General features: G+C 51.2%; 3 protein-coding genes across 6 annotated transcripts; 2 read left to right on the top strand and 1 right to left on the bottom strand.

The window, feature by feature from the left end:
- Positions 1–354: 354 nt before the first annotated feature.
- On the top strand, positions 355–2,003 carry LOC308643223 (neugrin-like; the record flags this gene model as incomplete). The annotated part of the gene is made up of 3 exons (XM_081283137.1): positions 355–397; positions 649–665; positions 903–2,003. The coding sequence occupies 3 exons, from the start codon at positions 355–357 to the stop codon at positions 1,608–1,610; spliced, it is 768 nt and encodes a 255-aa protein (XP_081139263.1). The 3' UTR covers positions 1,611–2,003.
- A 6,999-nt stretch (positions 2,004–9,002) lies between these two features.
- On the top strand, positions 9,003–12,772 carry ELOF1 (elongation factor 1). Of its 3 annotated transcripts, none has more exons than XM_081287383.1 (4): positions 9,003–9,094; positions 11,427–11,560; positions 11,717–11,787; positions 12,086–12,772. In XM_081287383.1, the coding sequence occupies exons 2-4, from the start codon at positions 11,445–11,447 to the stop codon at positions 12,148–12,150; spliced, it is 252 nt and encodes an 83-aa protein (XP_081143509.1). In that variant the 5' UTR covers positions 9,003–9,094; positions 11,427–11,444; the 3' UTR covers positions 12,151–12,772. The 3 variants fall into 3 exon arrangements, with proteins under 3 accessions (XP_081143509.1, XP_081143508.1, XP_081143510.1); XM_081287382.1 differs by lacking the exon at positions 9,003–9,094 and adding an exon at positions 9,101–9,306; XM_081287384.1 differs by lacking the exon at positions 9,003–9,094 and adding an exon at positions 9,313–9,453.
- Positions 12,773–15,104: 2,332 nt separating this feature from the next.
- Positions 15,105–21,724, bottom strand: CNN1 (calponin 1). 2 transcript variants are annotated; one of them, XM_081286877.1, is made up of 7 exons: positions 21,567–21,724; positions 19,553–19,674; positions 16,976–17,042; positions 16,748–16,885; positions 16,473–16,583; positions 15,904–16,050; positions 15,105–15,829 (listed from the first exon to the last, which is right to left on the bottom strand). In XM_081286877.1, the coding sequence occupies exons 1-7, from the start codon at positions 21,627–21,629 to the stop codon at positions 15,584–15,586; spliced, it is 894 nt and encodes a 297-aa protein (XP_081143003.1). In that variant the 5' UTR covers positions 21,630–21,724; the 3' UTR covers positions 15,105–15,583. The 2 variants fall into 2 exon arrangements, with proteins under 2 accessions (XP_081143003.1, XP_081143004.1); XM_081286878.1 differs by lacking the exon at positions 21,567–21,724 and adding an exon at positions 20,646–20,754.
- Between the last annotated feature and the right edge of the window lie 1,097 nt (positions 21,725–22,821).

Here is a 22,821-nt window from a genome sequence, read left to right as displayed (position 1 = left end):
CACTGCAGTGGCTACAGGGCAGGGACCTCACTGTTTGGCTCCAACTGTCTGTCCAGCTGAGTGAAGCAAAATAGCAACCTGGACGGAATGTTACTTGGGGAAGTGACCTCTTTTATTTGCTATCTCATAGATGTTAATACTGTTGTCTTAGGGACAAGGCACATATAGTATAGTATAATTAAATAAAGCGATCTTACCAAAGTGCAACCCTGAGTTGGTTCCAGCTGACATTTACCTGGCTGGCATAACTATCAGCCAAGCCTATTAGCTAAAGAACACCACCACTACATGCCAATGCAGTGGAGAGCACCTGTGTGCAGAGTGGAACGGGGAATTGAAAATATCCAAATACCCATGGTGGCTGAGTCCAGCAGTGGTTATTTGGGAAAACTAAGAGGTGAGACCTTGTGACTAGGATGGGGAACTTCAGAAGGCTGAAGGAAGATCAGTTAAGCCCAGGAGTCTGGGGCCAGCCTGGGCAACATACTAAGACCCTATCTCGGTGCTGTAGGGTGGCGGGCTGCTGGAGGCTGGTTTACTAGCTCCTTTCCCGGCCCTCAGCCTGAAGCTGGCCTTGGGCCTGGGCGAGTTTCTTCTTCTAGTTGTTAGCGGAGTAGGGACAGATGTTCAGCTCCCTTGCGACCACAGGTTCCTTCGCTAGTGACGTATATTTCGTTACACTTTTAGATAGTTCAGCATGCTTACGGGCAGTTATTGTTGTAGGTGTTAGATTTGGGGGTCGGTGGACAGAGCGGCGTTAAGCTGGCAAACATGGCCCCGTGGCCTTTACTGTCACAAAAGAGGGCTGGGCTCTTGGTGATTTAGCCCAAGACTTTTCAAACACCCATCTTGCTTCCATGCATGGCTTCTGCCATTGGTTCTCTCCCCCAGCACCCTGAAAGGACAGAAAAAAAGCCATTCGATTCCAGAAAATTCAGAGGCAAATGGAGGCGCCAGGTGCCCCGCCCAGAACTCTGACATGGGAAGCCATAGAGCAGATACGGTATTTACATAAGGAATTTGCTGAGTCCTGGTCAGTTCCCAGGTTGGCTGAAGGTTTTGATGTCAGCACCGATGTTATCCGAAGGGTTTTAAAAAGTAAATTTGTACCCACTTTAGAACAGAAACTGAAGCAGGACCAAAAAGTTCTTAAGAAAGCTGAGTTTGCCCACTCACTCCGGCAGCTCCAGGGCTCTAGAGATACTGTGAAGCCACTTGCTGCAGGCCACTCTGTAACAAACTCTTTTCTGATGCCAGGGGATGAAGCCACATCTGAAGGTCAGCATCACAGCACAGCTTTGACAGTGATAGAGTCAAAAACTCACAGTACAAATGTACTGAGACAAAAGGGAAGGAATAAAGGAATCCAGGGCTTGAAGAAGGAAAGCTTTGAGCCTATCACTGCAGCCTTAGATCATCAGAGAGAGCTGCAAAAATACTCCAATGATTGTGTAGGTACCAGAAGAACTGACAGTAACGGATTGCCAAGTGATGAGAAACTGGAAATGTTGAAGACAGGGGAGCTACGGCACCAGAACTTCAGCAGCAAAGTAGTGCAGAGGGGACGGGAGTTCTTTGACAGCAATGGGAACTTCCTGTACAGAATTTGAGTTGGGGCCCGGCTTGTGGAGATGCCATGTGAAACAGCTAGACTAATATATTTGGAGCTGCCAAGATTTCTGCATGTGGATATCTACTTTGAAATAGGAGGAATTTGATGAGCCTGGAATATGGACAGAAAGAGCTGCTTGGTTATTCAAGCTTCTTGGATCACTGCTCCCAGTCTGACCTGTATATCTGCAGTATTCTCCTTTTTGATTAACTTCTGTATGTTGAAAATCAGTATTGTTTCTGTGATACTTGCAATAATATGTTTGGGAGGAAGTGAAAAGTTTGCTTTCTGACCTCATTTCCTTCTTGATCATTGAACACTTAACAGTTTTTGAGCTGCTTAGTAAATTGGTTCTTTTATTTTCCTTTGGTGCAAAAATAAAATGTAGCAGTTCGTGAAAAAAAAAAAGACCCTATCTCTTAAAAAAAAAAAAAAAAAAAAGGCAAGGCAGTCACAGTGGCACAATTCTATAATAATCCCAGCAACTCAGGAGGCTGAGGTAGGAGGATTGCAAGTTGGAAGCCAGCCTCAGCAACTCAGTAGGCCTAAGCAACTTAGAGAGACCCTGTCTCAAAAAATAAAAAGGGCTGGGAATATGGCTCAGTGATTAAGCACCCCTGGGTTCAATTCCTGGCATCAAAAAATAAAAAAGGCAAAACCAGAAAACCCCCTCACTTCTGATCCTGATCCATGAGACAAGCGCCAGAATCCTCCTTATTTCTCAGAGGACATTAAAGAGGCTGGGACAGATTAAGTATCTTAAATATCAAGTCCAAGTTTAGGCATAAGAAGTGGCAGACCCTCAATTTTTTTTTTCTTTTTTCTTTTTTGAGACAGGGTCTCCTTATATTATCCAGGCTGGCCTCGGCCTCCTGGGCTCAAGGATCCTCTTGCCTCAGCCTCTGGAGTAGTCGAGGCTATACACATACATCACAGCTCCTGGCTTAGACCCTCACTCAACTCCAACAATCTGGGCAGTTCACAGCCATCCTGGTTTGTCCCACTGACTCAGGAAAGGCAGGGGTCTGAATCAGAGATCACTTTAGCCCAATGTCCTTGTTCCCAGGACCCAGAGCTCAGAAAGGAGAAGTGACACATTCAATGTCACATGGGAAACGAGTGGCAAAGGGAAGGATTGTAACCCAGGCCCCCTCCTTTGCACTAATTTCCATGGGCACCAAGTAACAAAGCTCTGAGACAAGCAGCTGGTGACCCAAGGACACTGAGGAACAAGGCACGGTGGGCAATGGCCCTTGAGGTCTTCTGTCCAACTGAGGAAACAGTACCAGCTAGCCCTTGACCATCATTAGATGGATGCGTTTTGGAGCCCAGCCTGGCAGCATGCTTGGAATTCCAGTTACTCTGAAGGCTGAGGCAGGAGGATTGCAAGTTTAGGCCAGCCTGGGCATTTTAGTGAGATCCTATCTCAATTTTTTTTTTTTTTTTTTGTACTAGGGATTGAACTCAGGGGCACTTGACCACTGAGCAATATCCCCAGCCCTATTTTGTATTTTATTTATAGATAGGGTCTCACCGAGTTGCTTAGCACCTTGCAGTTGCTGAGGCTGGCTTTGAACTCACAATCCTCCTGCCTCAGGCTCCCAAGCTGCTGGGATTACAGGTGTGTGCCACTGTGCCCAACCTGTCTCAAAACTTTTAAAAAGGCCTGGAGATGTAGCTCAGGGGTTGAGTGCCCTTGAGTTCAACCTCCAGTACCAAAAAAGAAAGGAAGGGAGGGAGGGAAAGAAGGAGGGAGGGAGGGAGGGAGGGAAGGAAAGAAGGAGGGAGGGAGGGAGGGAGGGAGGGAAAGAAGGAGAGAGGGAGGGAGGGAGGGAAGGAAAGAAGGAGGGAGGGAGGGAGGGAGGGAAAGAAAGAAAGACTTCTAAATGCAAGGACCATGATGGCAAAGTTCCCCATCCTGGTCACAAGGTCTCACCTCTTCTCAATTTTCCCAAATAACCACTACTGGCTTCAGCCACCTTGGGTATTTGGATATTTTCAACTCCCATTCCAGGCTGCACACCAGGTGCTGGGAAAGGGACAGGCATCCTCATATCACCAGCAGACAATGTCACAGAGAGTGAGACCTTGCCACTTCCTAGTCACCATTCCAGGCCAAGAAGCATGAGTAGGAAGATAAGACAAAGCACACTATCATCAAAGCAGTGTGATATCAGCTCTGCAAACAGCAAGAGACTATCCAGGAACAAATTCAGGGTCATAGATGAACATGATGATAAGTTGAGGGATATGCAGCTTCATGGGAAAGGAGGTGAGTTTTGACTGGTCATAAGAAGTCAAATCCTGAACCCTATTTTAGACCATATGCAAAAATAAATTTGGGCCGGGAGTGGTGGCTATGCCTGTGATCCCAGTGATTCGGGAGACTAAGGCAGGAGGATTGCAAGTTCAAAGCCATCCTCAGCAATGTAGAGAGACCTTGTCTCAAAACAAAAAATAAAAAGGGCTGGGGATGAGGCTCAGTGGTTAAGTTCCCCTGGTTCAAATTCCTGGTACCAAAATAAAATATCGGGAGTGTGGTAGAGCACTTCCCTAGCATGCACCAGGCCTTGGGGTCCCACCCTAGCACCACAACAAAGAAAGAAATTTTTTAAATTAGCCAATTTAAAAATAAATAAGTCACAGTAAAAGGTGAAAATGAACATCCACCAGAGACCTGTGTAGGGGAAGACAGGATTTCTCTTCTACCCTCCTGGGTCTTTGGATGAGACTTATAATTAAATTGACATAAAACAGATTAGCAGGAGAAAAGCATGCATGTTTATTTAATATAAGTTCTATGAGACACAAGAGCCCTCAAAAGGAAATGAAGACCCAAAGAAGCAGAGTCCAATACCTTATCTACTGATTTGGACACAATTGTCAATTATGAAAATATAATAAGATAAAGGGGCATGGGCTAGGGCAGTTAATGGTGGAAAAATACCTAGAAATATATAGGTTGGTCTGAACAAATTGTATTCAGCTGTGACTTCTGTCTTCTGAAAAGATGGATATTATTTTCCTCTTGGTTTAGGGAAGGTATCTTTCATCTAGAGGTTTATCTCTTGCATTCAAGAAGCAAAGAGAGGTAAACACCGTGGAAAAGCACTTGCCTAGCATATGCAAGGCCCTGAGTTCCATCCCTAGCACTGGGGAGGGGGGGAAGCAAAGGAGGTCAGAGGGGCTTCTTACACCTACCGACTTTCAGCAGCTTCTAATTCAGAATAATTTGTATGACAAAGTGGCATATTTGGGGGTGGCACATTCTGCCACCCTTCCCCCTGAGATAAATCATAACGGTTCTATGAGACACAAAAAAGAAAGAAAAGAAAAAAGAAATTACCACAAACTGGAAATAACCCAACATTATTAGCAGATGAAAGTATATACAAACTATGGAACAAGTATTTAATAGAACACAACTCAATAATAAAAAGGAACATACTACTGGTATCTCAAAAGCTCTTGAGATTGTTCATTAGCAGAATGATATTTGGATACACTATGGCTGAATTGCACTATGGACTGGGTAGCTACTGAAAACAAGAGTTATGCGAATATGTATAAACCAATCATTGGAAATAGCAAGTTGCAAGGTTGCATGTATGGTATGCTCCCATCCTGTGTATTCAGCTTTCTGTCTGCCAGCACTGAGAAAAGGGTCTTCCAGCAGGGCAGTTCCAAGGATAACACTGCCCCCTAGGGGACATCTTGGAGATCCATTCATTTAAAATAAATTGCATTACAAATTATTTTCTGGAATGCTAAAATGAAAAACAGATCAGCCAGGCATGGTGGCCCACGCCTGTAATCCCAGTGGCTCAGGAGGCTGAGACAGGAGGATTGCAATTTCAAAGCCAGCCTCAGAAATGGTGACATGCTAAGCAACTCAGTGACACCCTGTCTCTAAATAAAATACAAAATAGGGCTGGGGATGTGGCTCAGTGGTCGAGTGCCCCTGAATTCAATTCCTGGTACCCCCTCCAACAAACAAAAAACAAAACAAACAAACAAAAAAGAAACAGCTCTCATCAATATCCCCAGTAATCAAAACATTGCCAAAGTCAATGGTCAATTCTCTTTCCTCATCTTCCTCAAACTCTCAGTGATGTGTGATACATCTGACCACTTTTCCCATCTTGAAACACCTTCTTCTGTTGACTTCCAGGAAAAGATACACAACTTTTTCCTCCTACTTCACTGGTCTCCTCCTGCTAAGGTCTGAGGTGGATACTCCTGGTCTCCTCCTGAGCCCTCTTCACTGTCCTTTGCCCCTCATCCCTGACACCAAGTGACCTCCTCTATCCCCAGGGCTTCCAGTAACCTCCACATGTTAATGACTCCCAAAATTCCATATAGGACTTTCTCCCAAGCTCCAGACTCCCATTTCCAATGGCCTGCTCCATGCCTCCATTTGTCTCACATTCACCAGGGCCAAGCAGTGGTTCATTTCCTTTCAAACATCTCCCCTCAGCATTCCTCCTCTGAGTAAGAGGCAGCCCCGAGGTGCTCTGTACAACAAGAAGTCCTGCTCGACTCTTCTCTCTGCTTCACTCCATCATAAATTTGATAGGTACTCCCTGCCTGTTTAACTCCTACTCAGACTTCTGGTTTCCACCTGAGCATCAGGCCTCCACAGAAGCCTCCCCTAACCTCTCAGATGAGTTGCCAACCCCTTCCACCCACACGCCTTCTCTGCTGCACTGAAGCATTGAGTTGATCCTTTATGTCCTCACTAAATTGGGGGAATTCTGGGGCCTTTCTCTGCCCATTCTAGGTCCAAAAAACAAAATTTGGCTTCACATTAGATTTCTAGATGTGGAAACTTCCATCCACCTCCACTAATTCTACCCCAGCCTAGGCCACTGATAGGGGCTACAGAGACATGAGCAATAGGAACAGGAGGTTAAGAGGATAATTCTAAAAAATAGTTCCATTGTGCAGACCCCACATGCTTTCTCTTTTCAAAAAGCAATTTACGGGGGGTGGGGGTTTGGTGTGGTGGCTCAGTGGTAGAGCACTTGCTTAGCATGTGTGACGCACTGGGTTCGATTCTGAGCATCACATATAAATAAATAAAATAAAGGTCCATTGGCAACTAAAAAATATTTTTTAAAAAAAGCAATTTACCAGGCTTGGACTGTGGCTCAGCAGTGGAGCACTTGCCTAGCATGTGCAGGGCCCTGGGTTCAGTCCTCATCACCACATAAAAATAAATGAAATAAGGATATTGTATCCAATAAAAAATAATTGTTAAAAAAAAAAGCAATTTACCTGCAGCCCTATCTGGCTTAAGTCAATAGAATGTTTCATTCCTCAGCGAATTACCTGTTGTCTGCAGGAGAACTGCAGACTCCGAAATGGCAATAAGAATCCAAGTTATTCTAAAGTGGGTGGTGTAATGGTTAATTGGAATTGTTAACTTTTTTTTTTCCCCCTGGGGATTGAACCCAGGGGCACTCAAACACTAAGACACATCCTCAGCCCTATTTTGTATTTTATTTAGAGACAGGGCCTCACTGACTTACTGAATGCCTGATGAGACTGGCTTAAAATTCCTAATTATCCTGTCTCAGCCTCAAACTGCTGGGATCACAGGCATGCGTCACCACACCGGGCTAGAATTATCAACTTGATTGGATTAAGAAATAGAAAGGATTAAGGTGATTATGGGTGTGCCGGTGGGGTGTGTCTAAGAATGACTGGCTTGTGGAATAGCCAACAGAAATGGAGACCCTCCCTAAGTGTGGGAAGTACCGCCCAATAGGATGACGGCTTGGATGGAATAAAAGCTGGAAGAACAAGGCGGCAGCAGCAGATGCAAGCTTGGTTCTTCTTGAGTGCGGTCTCTTCATTGCTGCTGCGATCATCTGAGGATTTGGACTCTCACTTCTTCACCCTTCCAAAGCAGACTCTGCTAGTGATTCTCCAAAAGCCTCCAGTCTCGGACTAGGGTTGAACCCTCTTGTTCTGAGGCTTCAGCCTGTTGGACTGCGCAGCTACTTGTTCTTCCAAATCTCCAGCCTGCAGACGGCCATTGTGGACTATCCAGCTTCTGGTCACATAAGCCAAGCTAGTAAGTCTCCTTTTTATAATTATATTTCCTGTTGATTATGTTCCTTTAGAGAACTCTGTCGAATACAGGGGGATTTTGAGACTTTTGAGACTCTTACAAAGACCAGATCCCAGAACTCAAGGAGGTAAGTTTAATTTCCCCTAACCAAAATCTGTAAGAATAGGTTCTAGCTAGACTGATCAGCATGGATCAAAGTGACCTAGAGTTGCCATGGCAGTAGGAACTTAAGTTTGGTGTCATCCTGCTCAGTCAAAAGCTAAGAAATAAGAAAGAGGTGGCTCCTGGGTGGGATTCTCTGGAAACTTTCCTGGGACTCCTAATAAAACTGGGGGACAGGAGGTACTGAAATGTCCCCCTCCCCTCTGAGAGGATCTACTGTCTTCCTAGAGTGTGCCTTTTCTCTTTTTCTAGCCCTTCAATTAACTCAGGCCTGTTACTCTGATCAGTATGACTGAAATCTTTCTGACATAATTGCAAAAATCTGGTTTGGAGCGGGCCTTTGTGTTGCCTCAGTTTCATGGAAGGCGCCAGAGCTCTGTAATACCATCTTTCGTCCAATCACAGCTAGGGCTTTCAAAATGTTCTCTTAGCTCCACTCTACCATCTCATTCTTCGCTAAGCAGCTGGAGTGGGCTTCTTAGAACCCAGACCAGAAAGCAAAAACAAGAACCAACCAAACCCTACCCCTAAACCAAACATAACTTCCTCAACCTAAAATCCAATAAAGGCCTTAACATGGCCCACAAGGCCTCACATGGTCCCTATTCCATATCCAACCTCTGCACTCAAAGTGTAGTCCTTGGACCAGCTGAGAAGCTAGTTAGGAATACAGATTCTTGACTTGCTGAATGTAACTTGAATTTTTTAAGAGATCTGCAGATGCTCTTACGGTTTGAGGACAGCTTCTTATAATCTCCCCCTCAAACCTCATTTAGCCTTAAGGGTATTTGCTACTACTCAAGGCTGGGATTGTAAAATGAACAGGGTGCCCGAGGTGGAGGTCTAGGTGGGCAGTGAAGGAAAGGGGCTAGGGCTAGAACTGAGAGAGACCATGCAAGTGGTGCAGCCCACGGCGAGGCCGCCTTCCCAGCACTGATTTGGTCCTGAAGCGCCAGAACAGTCAATCCCGGGAACTTGACTAGAAAGTAAGAGTAGAGACAAAGCGGTGCAACAATTACAAGTCGTACCGGCCATTGCGCAGGCGCACTGTATCCTCGCTGCCTGAAAGTTGAGTACGCGTGCGCACAGAGAAGCAGCTGGAGGCGGTGGGGCTTATTTGCCCGGTCTCTTAGGGCGGGGTGGGCGGGACCTGAGAGGGAAGGGGATTTCCGCTTCCTCCAAGAGCCGGAAGTCACTGTCTCCCGGGCGAACCGGGCCTTTGCAACGAGGGAAGGCGAGTGCAGGTGATCATGCGCGCGGGCGGGCGTTGGGGCTGGGCCAGACTGGTCGTTCTTCTACTCTGGGACACTCACGCGGTCCTGGAACAGCCGCCAGGGTCCCCGGCTTGGGGGGCGGCTGGTCGGGGAAATTGATCTCCGGACTCTAGCCCTCCAAGTTGGGCAGCTCTGGCCCTGCCTCCTTCGGGTGGTCGTCGGGAGGCGACGTCCAGGCCTCGGTGAGCTTGGAGAAACAGCCCGCCCCTCGCCTCTTGTGTCGCGGCAGTTTGGGGGGTGGGGATCAACCCTCTTCCAACACTCCCTTGACGCGCCATAGGACACACCTGGACCTCTGGTTCTTGTGCAAGGCAGAATCCATTCCTCACGTGTGGTGCTGTGATCACCGGGTGCTGTGATCACCGGGTGAAATGAGATACTGGGCCCCCTCCGTTGCTCTCATTCAGGAGACTTATTTATTCATTCAATAAGTAGTTAAGTACTTAATATGTTCCAGGCACTATGCGTGCAAGGAATTCAGTGAACAAAACATGTCCCTGCAGAACTGACATTCTCATGGGAGGAGGTCTAGGATTAGAGTCAGAGAACTGCCTTTTTTGAGCACCCTGAGCTGATTTTTGTTGTAGCCAGAGTTGAGCGTTCAGGAAAAAAATAAAACACACTGTCCTGGCAGGTGACAAGATGGGCTACAGACCAGGTGGCACCTTATTTAAACCTTAAAGGTCTTGTGGGATGTAGCTGATCTGTTGCATCTCACACTCTTCTCTCCATTGCTCTCTGGGCTACAGCCACACTCTGGAAAAAAACAGTTTGCCTCAGGGCACTTACAGTTGGCCATTCCTCTGCCTGCACATCTTTGCATCATGACTGCCTCCTGTCATTGAGGCCTCAGCTTAAATGACACCCAGAAAGAGTCCTTCCCAATCCCCTTATCTGGAGCAGCCTCACCTCAGAAACTTTCACTTTGCCCTGTTTAATAACCTTCATAGCACTTACTAATACACGAAATTCTCTTGCTTATGTGCTTACTTCATAAAAGCCTGCCATCCTCCATTGGAACTTCAGGAACAGACACCTTGCCTGCCTTGTTGGCATTAGTATGATTGAACAGAGTTCCCGGGATCTGCTTACTCACTCATTCAGTAAATATATGTTGGAGGGAGAGGGCAACTCTATGGCCATGAGCAATTCCAGATTCTGAGGATACAAAGAAAAGACAAAAATTCCTGCCCTTGTGGAATCTATACTTAGAAGGAGGTAGGCAGAATTGGAGATCAGAAAGACGGGGATTAGAATGAGGAGGCTGAGATTACTGCACCTCAGACCATGGGGATTGCCTTAGAGGTGATAAAAAGTGGTAAGGTTCTGGATGTATTTCAGAAGGGTAGGGGCAGAGTCTGGTGAAGGGTGTATGAGGAAGAAAGAAAACAAGAAGGATGAGTTCAAGGGTTTTGGCCTGAAAACTGGAAAGATGGAGGTGCTGTCCGCTGAGATGGAGAAAGCTTCAAGAGAAGAGGTTGAGGTGCCCGGAGCTCAATTTTGGACATGTTACTTTGAAACATTCATAGACATCAGGTGACGTTGTGTCCAAGACAAGGAGACCATTGGGTCTGTGGTGGAGGCTGAAGAGGTGGGATGCACGAAGCCCAAGGACCTCCGTGGAGGTGTGTGGAGGGAGCAGGCAGAGGCCCAAAAGATGGAGCTCATGGACTTTCTTATTACTGGGGAGGCTGAAGAAGCAGCAGAGGACAGGAGGGCTAGAGGGGACCACCAGGGAGGCAGCGGGTAGGGAGAGGCTGGGGTCCCGAGAACTACAGGGGAAAGATGGGAGGGATAGGTGAGTCCAGTGCCGTGAAAGGGGGACTGACTGTTGGTGTTGGCTTTGATGACCTTGGTTGAGTGACAAGAAGTGTAAAGAATGGGAGGGGACACAGACAGCGGAGAAAAACCTGCGGAGAAATGGGTAGCTGGAGGATGAAGAGGTAGTTTTCTGGCATTTTAAGAGATGAGCAAGGTAGAAAGTGGTTAGTGATCTAATGGACTCTGAGGTAGCATCCTTAACTCTGTTTTGTAGACAATGAAACCAGGGCACAGAAAGCTTAAGTAAGTTGGGGAGCAAGGGTTAAAGCCACCCAGAGTGCACTGGGGGAGGGGACTGTCTTTCTGCCTTGGGATTGGGAACTTCAGCCCCCTGAAGTAGAGCTTGGGCACCATTGTACAAGTCCTCCCTATTCCATGGGCCACCGCCAAGGCCCCTTCCCAGTCTGCTTCTCAGAGTATCAAACGAGAGGACTGCCAGCTACTATGAGCCTCTGACTTCTGCCCTCCCTCACCTCCATAGGTTTGCCCACCTGTAGCCATGGGACGCAGGAAGTCAAAACGGAAACCACCCCCCAAGAAGAAGATGACAGGCACCCTGGAGACCCAATTCACCTGTCCTTTCTGCAACCACGAAAAGTCTTGTGACGTGAAAATGTGAGTAAGGGGCTGGGTGAGGCCTCCTGCCCCACTGGCTACCTGAGTCTCTCCCCTTTGCCTGTAGTTCTCCATCCTGCCCCAGTCCTCCTGTTTGGGGGGTCACCAAGGGCTTATTGCTCATCATTCTCTCCACCTCACTCTATCCCATATCAGGGACCGTGCTCGCAATACCGGAGTCATCTCTTGTACCGTGTGCCTAGAGGAATTTCAGACGCCCATCACATGTATCCTTGGGAAATGCAGCTTTTGGCTGGGAGGGGCGGGGGTGAACAGAGCTGTCCTGCCCAGAGTGGGCTAATTAGGGGCAGATCGCTAAGGGTGAAGGGGCTGGAGTCCATCCCTACGCCTCTAGCCCCACTGTGGCCTGGCACAGGGCCACTGCCACCCAGAAGAATGGGTGCCACTGGCTTACATGTGGTAACAAGATGAAGGGCAGGGGTCTGACTGCCACTAAGGTGAACAGAGGTATATGGGGCGGGGGGTGTCCAGTGCCACTAATTGTCCTTGACCTCAGCAATTCAGATTTGTCAGAACCAGTGGATGTGTACAGCGATTGGATAGATGCCTGTGAGGCAGCCAATCAGTAGCAACACAGAGGACCCACCCCTTGGTGGCCCTGCCTGCCAGGGACCCACCTGCCGGGTCCCAATCCAGAGACATTCCAGGGGTTCAGGGTGTGGGTCCAGAGCTGTGTGTATGGAATGGGTGTGAGCGTGAGTGAGCTGGTGTGGCTGCAAGCATGGCTGTGTGCACGTGGACTTGGGGTGGAATTGAGGGTCTCCTGGGCCTGAGAGGCCCAAACTGGCCTCATTTGGCTCCAGACTCTCTTGAACTGCTCCATTTTCCAGCCCCAGCCTCCTGTGGCTTTGGAGCCCTGGCTCCCTCGGGGTAGGTTCCTGACATCCTGGGCAAGGGAAGCCACCAGAGTCTGAAGCGGGACCTCCCTGGACTCCTCACCCACCTCACCAGCACCTCACCTGTGTGAACAGGATTTCCTGCCCTTCTTCCCTTCCTCCCAGTGCCTGTAACTGGGTGTCAGAGCCACGTTCCCCAGGTCCCTTGGCTGGGCCTCGGTAGGAGGCCAGCTCCCCTGTGCTAACTAGGAAGCTCTGTGTTAATGTGAGCTGCTTTTATAGAGGAGGCAAGGAACGGTGTGGGGATAGCTGTCAATCAACTAGCCCTTCAATAAAGCAGCCCATGCAGATCCTGGCTGGCTGTGATTTCTTGGCTTCTGTGTCTACCCCAGCGCCAGAAGAGGAGGTGGGATTTAAGGTGAGGCACTTAAGAGGTAGCGGTCACTGGTTGGAGGTGGGGTTCTGACAGTCCTTCAAACGGTTCATTATTTCATTCATTCATGAAGCATTCAGGGTGAAACGGGCAATGCTGGGTGCATAGGATGGAGCAGACACATCTGGCCAGGTGTTTACAGAAGTCACAGTGAAAACCCTGGGGTATGGGAGGTAGTACAGAGGAGGCAGTGTTCAAGGCCACCCCATACCTGACCCTGCTCTCAGGGCTTGTTATTTCCATGTCCCAACAGCTGCCCTGTGAGATGGGTGCAAAGTAACCCTAGGTTCACAAATGGGGAAACAGGCCTGAGAACTAGGAGGCCACTGAGGTCCCTCAGCCAGAAAGACATAGCTGTGTCTTGAACTCAGGCTGGCTCCACGGCCTGTGATCTTCCTTATAAGTCCAGGGAACAGCAGTTGATGGGATGTTTTGGGGGCTGTGGGCAGGGGCGGAACCCTGGAGAAACATACTGGTTCCACTGAGAGGACCTGTTTGCAAGGCTGGCGGGGAGTTCAGAAGACTGCGGATAGATGTGCTTTGTTGATGATGTGCACCTGCCCTCAGAGGGTCTTAAGGGTGGCAGGAGCCCTGACCCTGGTAACCTGGGCAGATCCAGCACCTGAACTTGGCCTCATGGAACCTGGGCAGCAGGTGACCTGGCTTCAGAGTCCTCAGTGGTACAGAGGGAAGGATGTAAGAAATTTCTGGGGCTATGCAGAGGAGGGAATGGACAGGGAGAGTGCCTGGCACTGTTCAAACAGCTCCAGTGCCACTCAGGGCAGGGACAAGAGCACAGCCAAGGAAGGTTCAGCTGGCCTGGAAGTCCTAGCCGCCACGCACTGTGCAGTGACGAACCCCTCCCTGGCCCTTCTACCTTCTCTAGCGCCCCGCCCTGGGTAAGGTCCCCTAGACCTGGAAGGAGATAGAGGACCCAGGCGGCATAGTAGACAGGCCCCTGAGTTCAGCAGTACCAAGATCCAGCTGAAAGGGGTCTTGTTCCTTTGGCACCCAGAGCCCTCCCTGTCACTGGCCCACCCTAGCCTGACAGACCAAGTGCTAATATGGTGCTGTTTTCCTAAGGAGGCAGGGCCCTGGGCCAGGCATGGATCCTCCTCAGCATAGCTTCCCTGCGCCGCCCTAGGGGGAGCAGATCTTGTGGTCACCAGGCCAAGAGTGCCTGGAATCTGGTTTACGAGGCACCAGGGACTTGTGTGCATCTACATGAGGGACTTCTGGTGTCTGTCTCTGCAGGTCCCCACATTCCAGCCTCAACCTCTGTCCTTATGGGGGAGTGAAGAGGGAGGGGAAGAAGACTGCTCTGGGTCCCCCTCCCATTCTCTGCATTCTCCCCTTAGCACCCTGTGATTGGTGTCTTCCAGGCAGGAGGGCTGGACCCTCCTCACCAGAACAAGGCGCCCTCTGAAGGGTGAAGTGGTTGGAGCCCTGTCCACAAACTTAAGGTCCTGGACTGACAGGCCTGTTCACAAACTTAAGGTCCTGGGACTCAGCCTTAAGAAGGCTAGGAGCAAGTGAGGCAGAGAGGGGCAGCTGTACCTTGTGGCAAGCCACAGCAGCTCCATGCCAGTCAGTAGGACATTGCCTTGTCCCCATAGGACCAATCTTCACTTCCCCCCAGCCAGGCTGAAGGGGTTGTCCTTGCCCACGAGTACCACCAGGACCTTTGCATGTCATTTCATTTAAGTTTCCCCGGACCCTACAAGATTCACTGTTCTATTTTTCTTATGAGAAAACAGGCTGTGCCCAAGGTCACTGAGCCAGCAAGCAGCAGAGTCATATCCCACCAGTGTCAGCACTCGGTCTTCCTCACTACCACCCATCTGTCCACAGGAGGGTGCGTGCATGGATACTGTGGTGTGTGAGGCTGTGCGTGTATCACCATTCTGGTATTTCTTCTTTGTGGTGCTGGGGGTGGAACCTAGGGCCTCACACATGCTGGGCAAGGGCTCTACCACCAAGCTCCACCCCAACCCAGTATTTGCCATTTCACATGTCGCTGGTGGCAAGTGTGGACTACATGTGGGTGCACATCTTGTGTGCAAGGTTAGGAGTGCATGTGGATGTTGCTCTAGACACGGTACCTGTCCTATGTCTAGTGGACTGAGGTCCCTGTGCATTCCTTGGGGCAGGTATGTGGGTGCAGGAGATGGGGTGTATCTGAGCAAGGTTGTCTGCATATGTGCGAGAGCCACATGGGCTCTGGGACAGAGCAGTTCCAAGCCTCGGGTGATTTTACAGCATTTATTGTGCTCCAGTGAAATAGGAAAAAAGTGCTCGCGTTACAAACGCTGCTGTCACATCCGCGTACGCCAGTCTCTGCAAACCAAACCGTGTGTGTCCGCTGCGTCTCTGGGCATGCAGTTTGCTCCCACTGTGGGAATGGGCTGGGGGCAGGCGGAGCCTGGGCTCTGGGGGCTTGGTTTGGGGGCTTTTGGTCCTGGGGGTACCCACTTGTGAGGGAGTGGGGGGCAGCTGGAATAGCTTTGCTCAGTGCATCGTCTGGGTGCTTTCAAGGACACCCAGCTGTAGGTTGGACCCTGCAGTGCCACAGGGAGGATGGCCCCCTTCCCTCACAGGTCCCCCAGTCTGTACTCCCCAAATTGTAACCCTATCGGCAGGTGCCAGGGGGCTGGAGGACGCCATGCAGGGGGACAGGGTTGGCTGGAGCCGGTTGGGTCCAGCCAAGAGCAGCAGCCAGCCTCCTGGGGGGCCCTAGGCAGAGTTGTAGTAGTTATGTGCGTGGTGGTTTGGGGTGGGCTCACCCAGCTCCGGGTACTCTGGCGTCAGGCAGTACTTGGGGTCATAGACCTGGCGCGGTAGCCCATACACCGTCATGCCCCTCTGTGAGGCCCCCTTGTTGCTGCCCATCTGCAGGCTGACATTCTGCATGTCACAATGCTCCATGCCCAACCCTGGCTCGAAGATCTGTCTCTTGGTCCCGGGTGCAGTCATACCGGCCTACATAGGACAGAGTGGTCAGGCCTTGGTTACCATGAGGACCTGGCCAGTGTGACCAACAGCCCCCTACCCACCTGGCTGGCTCCCTTGTTGGTGCCCATCTGCAGGCTGATGGTGGCCTGGTCCAGGGGCTGGTCTGTGCCCAACTTGGGGTCATAGAGGTGACGCCGGGTACCATAGGCTGTCATGCCTTGCTGGCTGGCAAACTTGTTGGTGCCCATCTAGGAGACCAGAAAGAGTCACACCAAAGATTACAAAGTCTCCACGTGGGCCATGAGACAGCTGATGTCAGATCATGAGGCCCTGCTTCCTCCCTTGGTTTACCAGCTAGAAAATGAGAATCAGTGGGCATAGCACACAACCAACATTTTGGGTTCCCAATTCTCATCAACTGGGCCATCCTGGCAAAAGTAGGCTAGCAGCTTCTCCAGGCCTGGGGGTCGGGGGGGTGAAGAGTGTCTGGCCCCTTGGTCTGTTGGCAGAGGGAGTGAACACGAGTGGAAAGGGCTAAGCAAGGTCCTGGCCTAGTGTTAGTTAACGCCAGATGTCCTGCCCCCGCAAACCTCCAGGCACCAGATGCCCTCCCTCCAGGAGGGCATTGACCTCCTGCTCAGCGCAGCAGTGAATGGGGAAGGGGCAGTACCTGCAGCCCAATGATGTTCCGTCCTTCTCTCAGCTTCTCTGGCTCAAATTTCCGCTCTTGCTTCTCCGCATACTTCACACCCACATTCACCTTGTTTCCCTTCGTCTTGGCCTGGGTGGGGCCAGGAGGACAAGGACTGACAAGGGAGCCTCTAACAGACTGCCTTGTCCCCTGGGAGACATGTCACCTATTCTGGGCTTGATGGCACAAGTGGCCCCACATGCAGCCCAGCCTAGCCCAGCCCTATCCTGTGCCCACACTGCCCCTACACTCACCATGCTGGCCAGAGCCAGGAGGGTGGACTGCACCTGGGTGTGGTTGGTGTTCTCAAACAGGTCGTTGGCTTCAAAGATGTCGTGGGGCTTTACCCCATACTTGGTAATGGCCTTGATGAAATTGCCAATGTTCTCCAGCTGGAGGGGAGCAGGCAACATTAGAGGTGAGAGGGGGAGGGCTGAGGGGCTTGTGGACAATGGACCAAGAGAAGTTGCCTCTGGGCTTACCTGGTGCCAATTTTGGGTTGATTCGTTTACCTTCTTCACAGAACCTGGCTGGAGCTTATTGATGAATCTACAAAGAGGGGAGGGGGGTCCGGGGTGAGCCCTTGCTGCTCCCAGCAGGCCAGGCAGGTAGGATGAGCACACTCAGGGCGAATGGGAAACCAACCACAGGGAAAGTGGACTCAGGTCACCAGCCACAAAGTCTGGATCTCAGGATCTCCTGGTTTTCATGTCAGGATCTCCTGGTTTTCCTATGGCTTCATTGGTGGCCACATGTGTCTCAGTTTCTTTTTCTCTCGTGGACACAGCGGGGAACCCACATGGACCTCTTTGCTGACCACACTCACCCCCTTGGTGATCTCATCAGTATCCCCACTTTCAGTGCCCTCCATGTGCCAGTGATTCCCCAGTGGGCAAGGCCAGCAGACCAGGCCTCTCCCTCTCCAGCCCTCCCTCCATGGGAGCTCCAATCTGCTCAAATCCAGCACCCACCACCCCAGACTCCTGACATACACATCTGCTCACCAATCCCTCCTCCCTCTGTCTTAGCTCAGTAAGCAGCAATTCCCACCTTTCCTGGTGCTCAGCTAAATTACTTGGACTTGACTTCCCCTTTCTCTTCCGCAGCAAGTCCTTGGGCTCTGCCTTCTAAATGCACAAGGAAGCCCACCCACTTGCCTGCTGCCCCTCACCACCCCTACCCTGCTCTGAGTCCCCAGCGCTTCTGCTGGGCCCTTGCAGTGGCCTCCTGTCCGTGGGCTCCCAGCTTCCACCTCCTTCTTCACAAACATTTGGCCTTTTTAGTTTTTCCTTGTTAAGTTGGGAATGGAACCCAGGCCCTTGTGCATATTAGACAAGTGCTCTGCCACTGAGCTGTACCCCAGCCCTTTACATAGTTATTGATGTATTTTTGAGGCAGGCTAAGTTGTCCTAACACTCAGTTGCTGAGGCTGGCCTCAAACTTGCCATGCTGCCTCAGCCTCCCGAGTAGCTGAGATTACAGGCAAGACATTGTGTCAGACAAGAATGACCTTTTTTTTTATTTACTTATTTTGCTGTACAGGGGATCAAACCCAGCCCATGCTAAGCAAGCTTGTTCTCTACCACTGAACTACATCCCCAGCCCCAAAATGGCCTTTTAAAAGCAATTCAAGGGCTAGCATTCAAGAGGCCTTGGGTTTGATCCCCAGTGACACACACACACACACACACACACACACACACACACCTACACACACACAATAAGTTACCTTCCAGTTCAAAATCCCATACTGGATTCTCATTGCCTTCAGTATAAAGTCTGAATTCCTCTACATGACTAACAGACCCTGTATCACGTGGCCTCCAGTTAACCTGATGACCTTACCTCCCTCCATTTCCCCACGCTGAGTAAGTACCAGCATGCTACCTTAGGGCCTTTGCTCTGTCTGCTCTGCTCTGCTTCCATTGTTCTCCCAGGTCTCCTGGCTCCCTCCTCGATTCATCCAGAACTCTGTTCAACGTTACCTCCTCAGAAAGGCCCTCCAGACCACACTAGGAGAGGACTTCCACTCCGCCTGGGGCCCTCCCACCCCTCCCACCCCTCCCACCCTACTTCCCACTGATTCTTCTCCTTGGCACTTATCAGCAAGTGTGTGATTGTTTGATCAATTCTTTGATCTCTCCCGGTAGGATTAAAGCTTCCTATCAGACTCCATCCAAGTGGATCTGGTTCACTATACCTGTGCCTAGACCAGAGCCTGGTACACAGCAGAAGCTATAAATGCTTATTGCATGAGTGGATTATGGATGGGTTGGTTAGCTCTGTATTCTTCTTTTTTGGCAGTGTTAGGGGTGCAACCCAAGGCCTCTTTCATGCAAGGAAGGCATTCTACCACCAAGCTGCACCCCAGCTCTCGCTCTGTACTCTTGAGACTCAAGCAGTGCTCATGAGGTGGGACACCAGCATGGATGGAGATGGAGCAAGATGGGCACCTTACTTCTCCTTCTCAGCACCTAGGACTCCATAGTCTGCACCTTTGGAAAGCTCAAGGGCAAGCTCTGGCTCTCGTGGTCACCGGCCTGGGGGCCTGGGCCAGACTTAGAGAGGCACACAAGACCCCAGCTGGGCTCAGGCCCCATCCAAGGAAGGGGATGGGAGCTTCGGAACTGAGGGTTTTCATTTCCCTTGGCAGCGCGGTTCTGAGGGTAGTAAAAAATTATCATGGCTCATGCCCATCCACAAGCCCATGATGAACAGTCATGGTTGCCCCTGCCTTTTAATGGTCACCTCTCTTTCTTGGGATGCTGGAGACCATAAATTGACATGCCCTGTAAAGCTGCTGGTTAAGATTCTGGAATCATTTCCCTTGTGACACCATGAGACATAGAACAATGTGTCTCACCTGAGCCTCAGTTTTATTTGCCTGTTAAATGGGCACAGTGATTCTTTGCCAGCTCAGAGGACTATTTGGAGATATCAGCTATAAGGTGGTTAGCCAAGCTCCAGGCTCGTGGTCATTTGAGGGGGTTTGAGGGGCTACAGGGACTTGGGTGTGGAATAGCTGAAGGTAAGGTCTGTACCACAAGAGTGTCACTCACTCGCAAAGGATGATACCATCTTTGAGGCCATCCATGAAGTTGTTGCCGATGCGACGTCCCGTCACCCCCTCGATCCACTCTCTCAGCTCCTGTTCCCGCTGGTGGTCATACTTCTGGGCCAGCTGGGGGTTAGGGGCACAGAGAGGGTGGTGAGGACACAGGCAACAGAGGACAGCTTTGGCTCCCTGATTCTGATTCGAGCCTCCCCAGGCCTGATCTCCTTCCTTGCCCCATCCCAACTAAGGTAATTCTATCCCAGTGTCCATGGGGGCGGGGGCTAGAAAGGGGCTGAGGGCCAGGGCTGAGGTGGCACCTGCCCAGGGGGCCATTCCGGGCATTCTGAGGTTTGGCACCAGAGAATGTAGACAAGGAGGCGGGTGGAGAGCTGGATCCTCAAGCTGGGGGGTGGCGCCTGGCCTCCTGGTTCCCCCTCCAGGCCAAACTTGGGGCTTAGTTTCCCTTGGCCCTGCCCCCTCCATCCCCATTTGGGAAGAGGGGGTGCCATAGGCAGGGGAGGGGGAAAGTTAAAGAGCTGGGTGCTGACTTTTAGGGAGCATACTCTAACATCTGTCTCTCTGGGTCTTCTGCCCCCAGGCTCTCTGCCAGGCTAGAAGTGGGGGGCTTGCCTTCGTCTCACTTCTGATCCTTGGGTCCCTGTACTTCTGTCTCTTTCTCCAATCCCTCTCTCCTCAGGCTCTCCCGGACAACCACAGTTCTGTGTGTCCTCCTTTGGCCCAGTTTCCAGGTCCCCATCTCTGTAGCTAGTTCCTGGCCAGCCAGCACCCTGCAGGTCCATTTCTCCGGCTCTGACTTCAGGTTTGCTGGCTCTGGTGGGGGGTGGGGCTCCTCAGTCTCCCCTCCCCGCCTCGCTCTTATCTCGCTCCTGGCTCGCCCTCCCCGTCTGTCTCTCGGGTGTCTCAGGCTCCCAGTATCTCCGTCTACTTTCCCCCTCCTTCCCTCTCCACTTGCCCCCACTCCCACGTCTCTAGAATCCTCCAGCCCAGCCAGGCTCCCAGCCCTCCCCCCCCCCAGGAATCGGGTGGCCCCTTCCCCTGGGTGGGGAGGAGGGAGGTGGGAGGGGACGGCCCCTCACCTGGCCCGGGTCCTGCCGCCCCCCTCCTCACCAGCTCGGCTTTATAAAGCAAACCCGCCCTTATATAGCGCGGCCCGGGCTCCCTGAGGCCGCCTTATATGGCGCGGCGGCTCGGTGCGACTCCGGGGCCGGCTCTGGGGGGAAGGGGGCGGCGCTGGGATCGGACTCCCGCCAGAGCACCCGCCCCCTGCCGCCCCTTCCTCCAGCCCGAGGGTCCCGCAACCCAGGTTCTAATCCCATCCCGTTCCCTTGCTGTGGGACCTGGGAAAAACCATCCTGAGCCTCAGTGGTCCCCTCTGTCAAATGGGGCTGGAACTTCTGCCCTAGTGACGCCCCGGGAGCGTTCCAGTGGGATGGGGCTTCAAGTGCCCTATCTTGGAGAAACTGACTCCATTCTGGCGTGCATGTGGTGGGGAGGTGAGTTCAGAGTCCCAATTCTGTGCCCGCCTTAGCTGGGACCTCAGTTAACCCATCCATAACGTGAACATGGTATCCTGGTGTCTGCCTAGCACTGCAATTAGGAAACCCCCTGGGGGGTCTGACGCCCACTTCTCCACCCCAATCATCTCCTTCCTGATCTCGCACACTTTCTTCACCTCCCAGGAAACCAGCTGTCAAGGGTTCTCAATTTCTTTGTCAGGCTGGGGGCTGTGAGAAAAATCAACAAGTCTTCCCTCTGTGTCCTGCCAGGAACACCAGAGGTTGACAAAAGACTTCCATCAGGTGGCTGGGTGCCCCCATCCCACTCCCCAAAAGTATCTGAGGGCTCTGGGGTGTTCACAAGAGGCAGAAAGCCAGAACTACCCTGTACCTCTCCCTCTTCCCGTCTCAGGTTCCCGGTCACATGGGATAGGCAGGAGGGGTTCAGGGAACCCTAAGAGAGGGGCTTGTGGCCTGGCAGAGTGTGTGGGCCAGTCTTACCTTGTTCTTGACCTCAGCTGACAGCCCGTAGGCGGGGCCTCGGTTGAAATGAGCAGAGGACATGTTGACCAGAAGGCTCTGGTGGGGACAGTAGTGACGCTGAGGACCAGGGAGGCGGCAGCTGAGACTCCGTCTGCACCCTCTTCCCTCCTCACACGTTTTTGAAGCTCCGGAGGTGGCCCGGGTCTCTTCCAAGGCCGTCCCATTGGCTGAACGGGCCTGCCAAGGGGCGGGGCGACCCCCCACCTTGGCCACCCCCTTCCTCGTGATGTCAGGGCCTTGGTATTGGGAGCTAATTGTGTCATTGTTTCCACCTAGAGGGGCAGCCTGTATTATTCTGAGAAGGGGGCTTGATCAGACAGAGACCAACTTTCTCCCCCACCCCAGCCTGTCACTGTCCACTGAGTCTCTGGCTGAGTCTCTGAGGCACTTTATTTCTGAGGTCATCACCCTTTGTCCCTCTCCAATCTTGAGCCAAGACTGTCATCCCTGGTAGTTTAGCAAGCACCACCCCTGAGCTTAGCCCAGACACCAATAGTCTATATATAGTCTTAGGCAAGTCCCTTCTCTCTGGTCCTCTGTTGCCACATCTGTAAAATGGGCTAATGACAGCTCCTACCTTGTGTAGTGTTGTGAAGATCAGAACAAATGCTGCCTCCAACATGCACAGGAGAAGAACTCAGGCAATAGTAATATTTCTACTGAGGATCTGATACCCCAGTTCAGTCCCCTTCAGCCCCTCATAAGGCTCCGGGAGAGCAGAGATCTTGCATCTACTCTTCCCATCCACCTGTGGGTCACTCGAACCATGAGCTGATTGTTAGTGAGTCCTGGGCCTTGAACAATCACCTGTGTCCCTGTCCCAGACTGGCTAGACTAGTTGGATACTTGCCCTGCCTGGCCAGTTCTTACCCATGGACCACAGGGGTAGATGTCATATCCACATTATACAACATATGTCAAGGACACGACAGAGACACTTGGATGACATGCCAGCAACCTGCCACATGCTGATGAGATATTTTGCTTTTTTTCCCTGGTGGTGCTAGGCATTGACCCAGGGGTATTTTACCACTGAGCTACACCCACAGAATTTTATATGTTTTTATTTTGAAACAGGGTTTTGGCTTGCTAAGTTGCAGAGACTGGCCTCAAACTTGTGATCCTCCTGCCTCAGCCTACAGAGTTGTTGGGATTATAGACATACACCACTGCACCCAGCTCAGAATCTTTTTTTTTTTTTAAATTGTCTGGA

The sequence above is a fragment of the Spermophilus citellus genome, assembly GCF_964194105.1.
Source record: "Spermophilus citellus genome assembly, chromosome: 3".
In the NCBI taxonomy this organism is placed as follows: domain Eukaryota; kingdom Metazoa; phylum Chordata; class Mammalia; order Rodentia; family Sciuridae; genus Spermophilus; species Spermophilus citellus.
The sequence above is the reverse complement of the archived record's forward strand: the minus strand, read 5'-3'. Positions and strand labels throughout refer to the sequence as shown.

Bases quoted from the DNA above. Each gene is read 5' to 3' on its own strand.
- CNN1 (XM_081286877.1), bottom strand. From the start codon at position 21,629: ATGTCCTCTGCTCATTTCAACCGAGGCCCCGCCTACGGGCTGTCAGCT. The intron at 16,886-16,975 runs GTAAGCCCAGAG...GCTCCCCTCCAG, and splicing joins CAACCCAAAATTGGCACCAG to CTGGAGAACATTGGCAATTT. The intron at 16,051-16,472 runs GTACTGCCCCTT...CTGGTCTCCTAG, and splicing joins GGAACATCATTGGGCTGCAG to ATGGGCACCAACAAGTTTGC.
- ELOF1 (XM_081287383.1), top strand. From the start codon at position 11,445: ATGGGACGCAGGAAGTCAAAACGGAAACCACCCCCCAAGAAGAAGATG. The intron at 11,561-11,716 runs GTGAGTAAGGGG...ATCCCATATCAG, and splicing joins AAGTCTTGTGACGTGAAAAT to GGACCGTGCTCGCAATACCG. The intron at 11,788-12,085 runs GTATCCTTGGGA...TCAGCAATTCAG, and splicing joins ATTTCAGACGCCCATCACAT to ATTTGTCAGAACCAGTGGAT.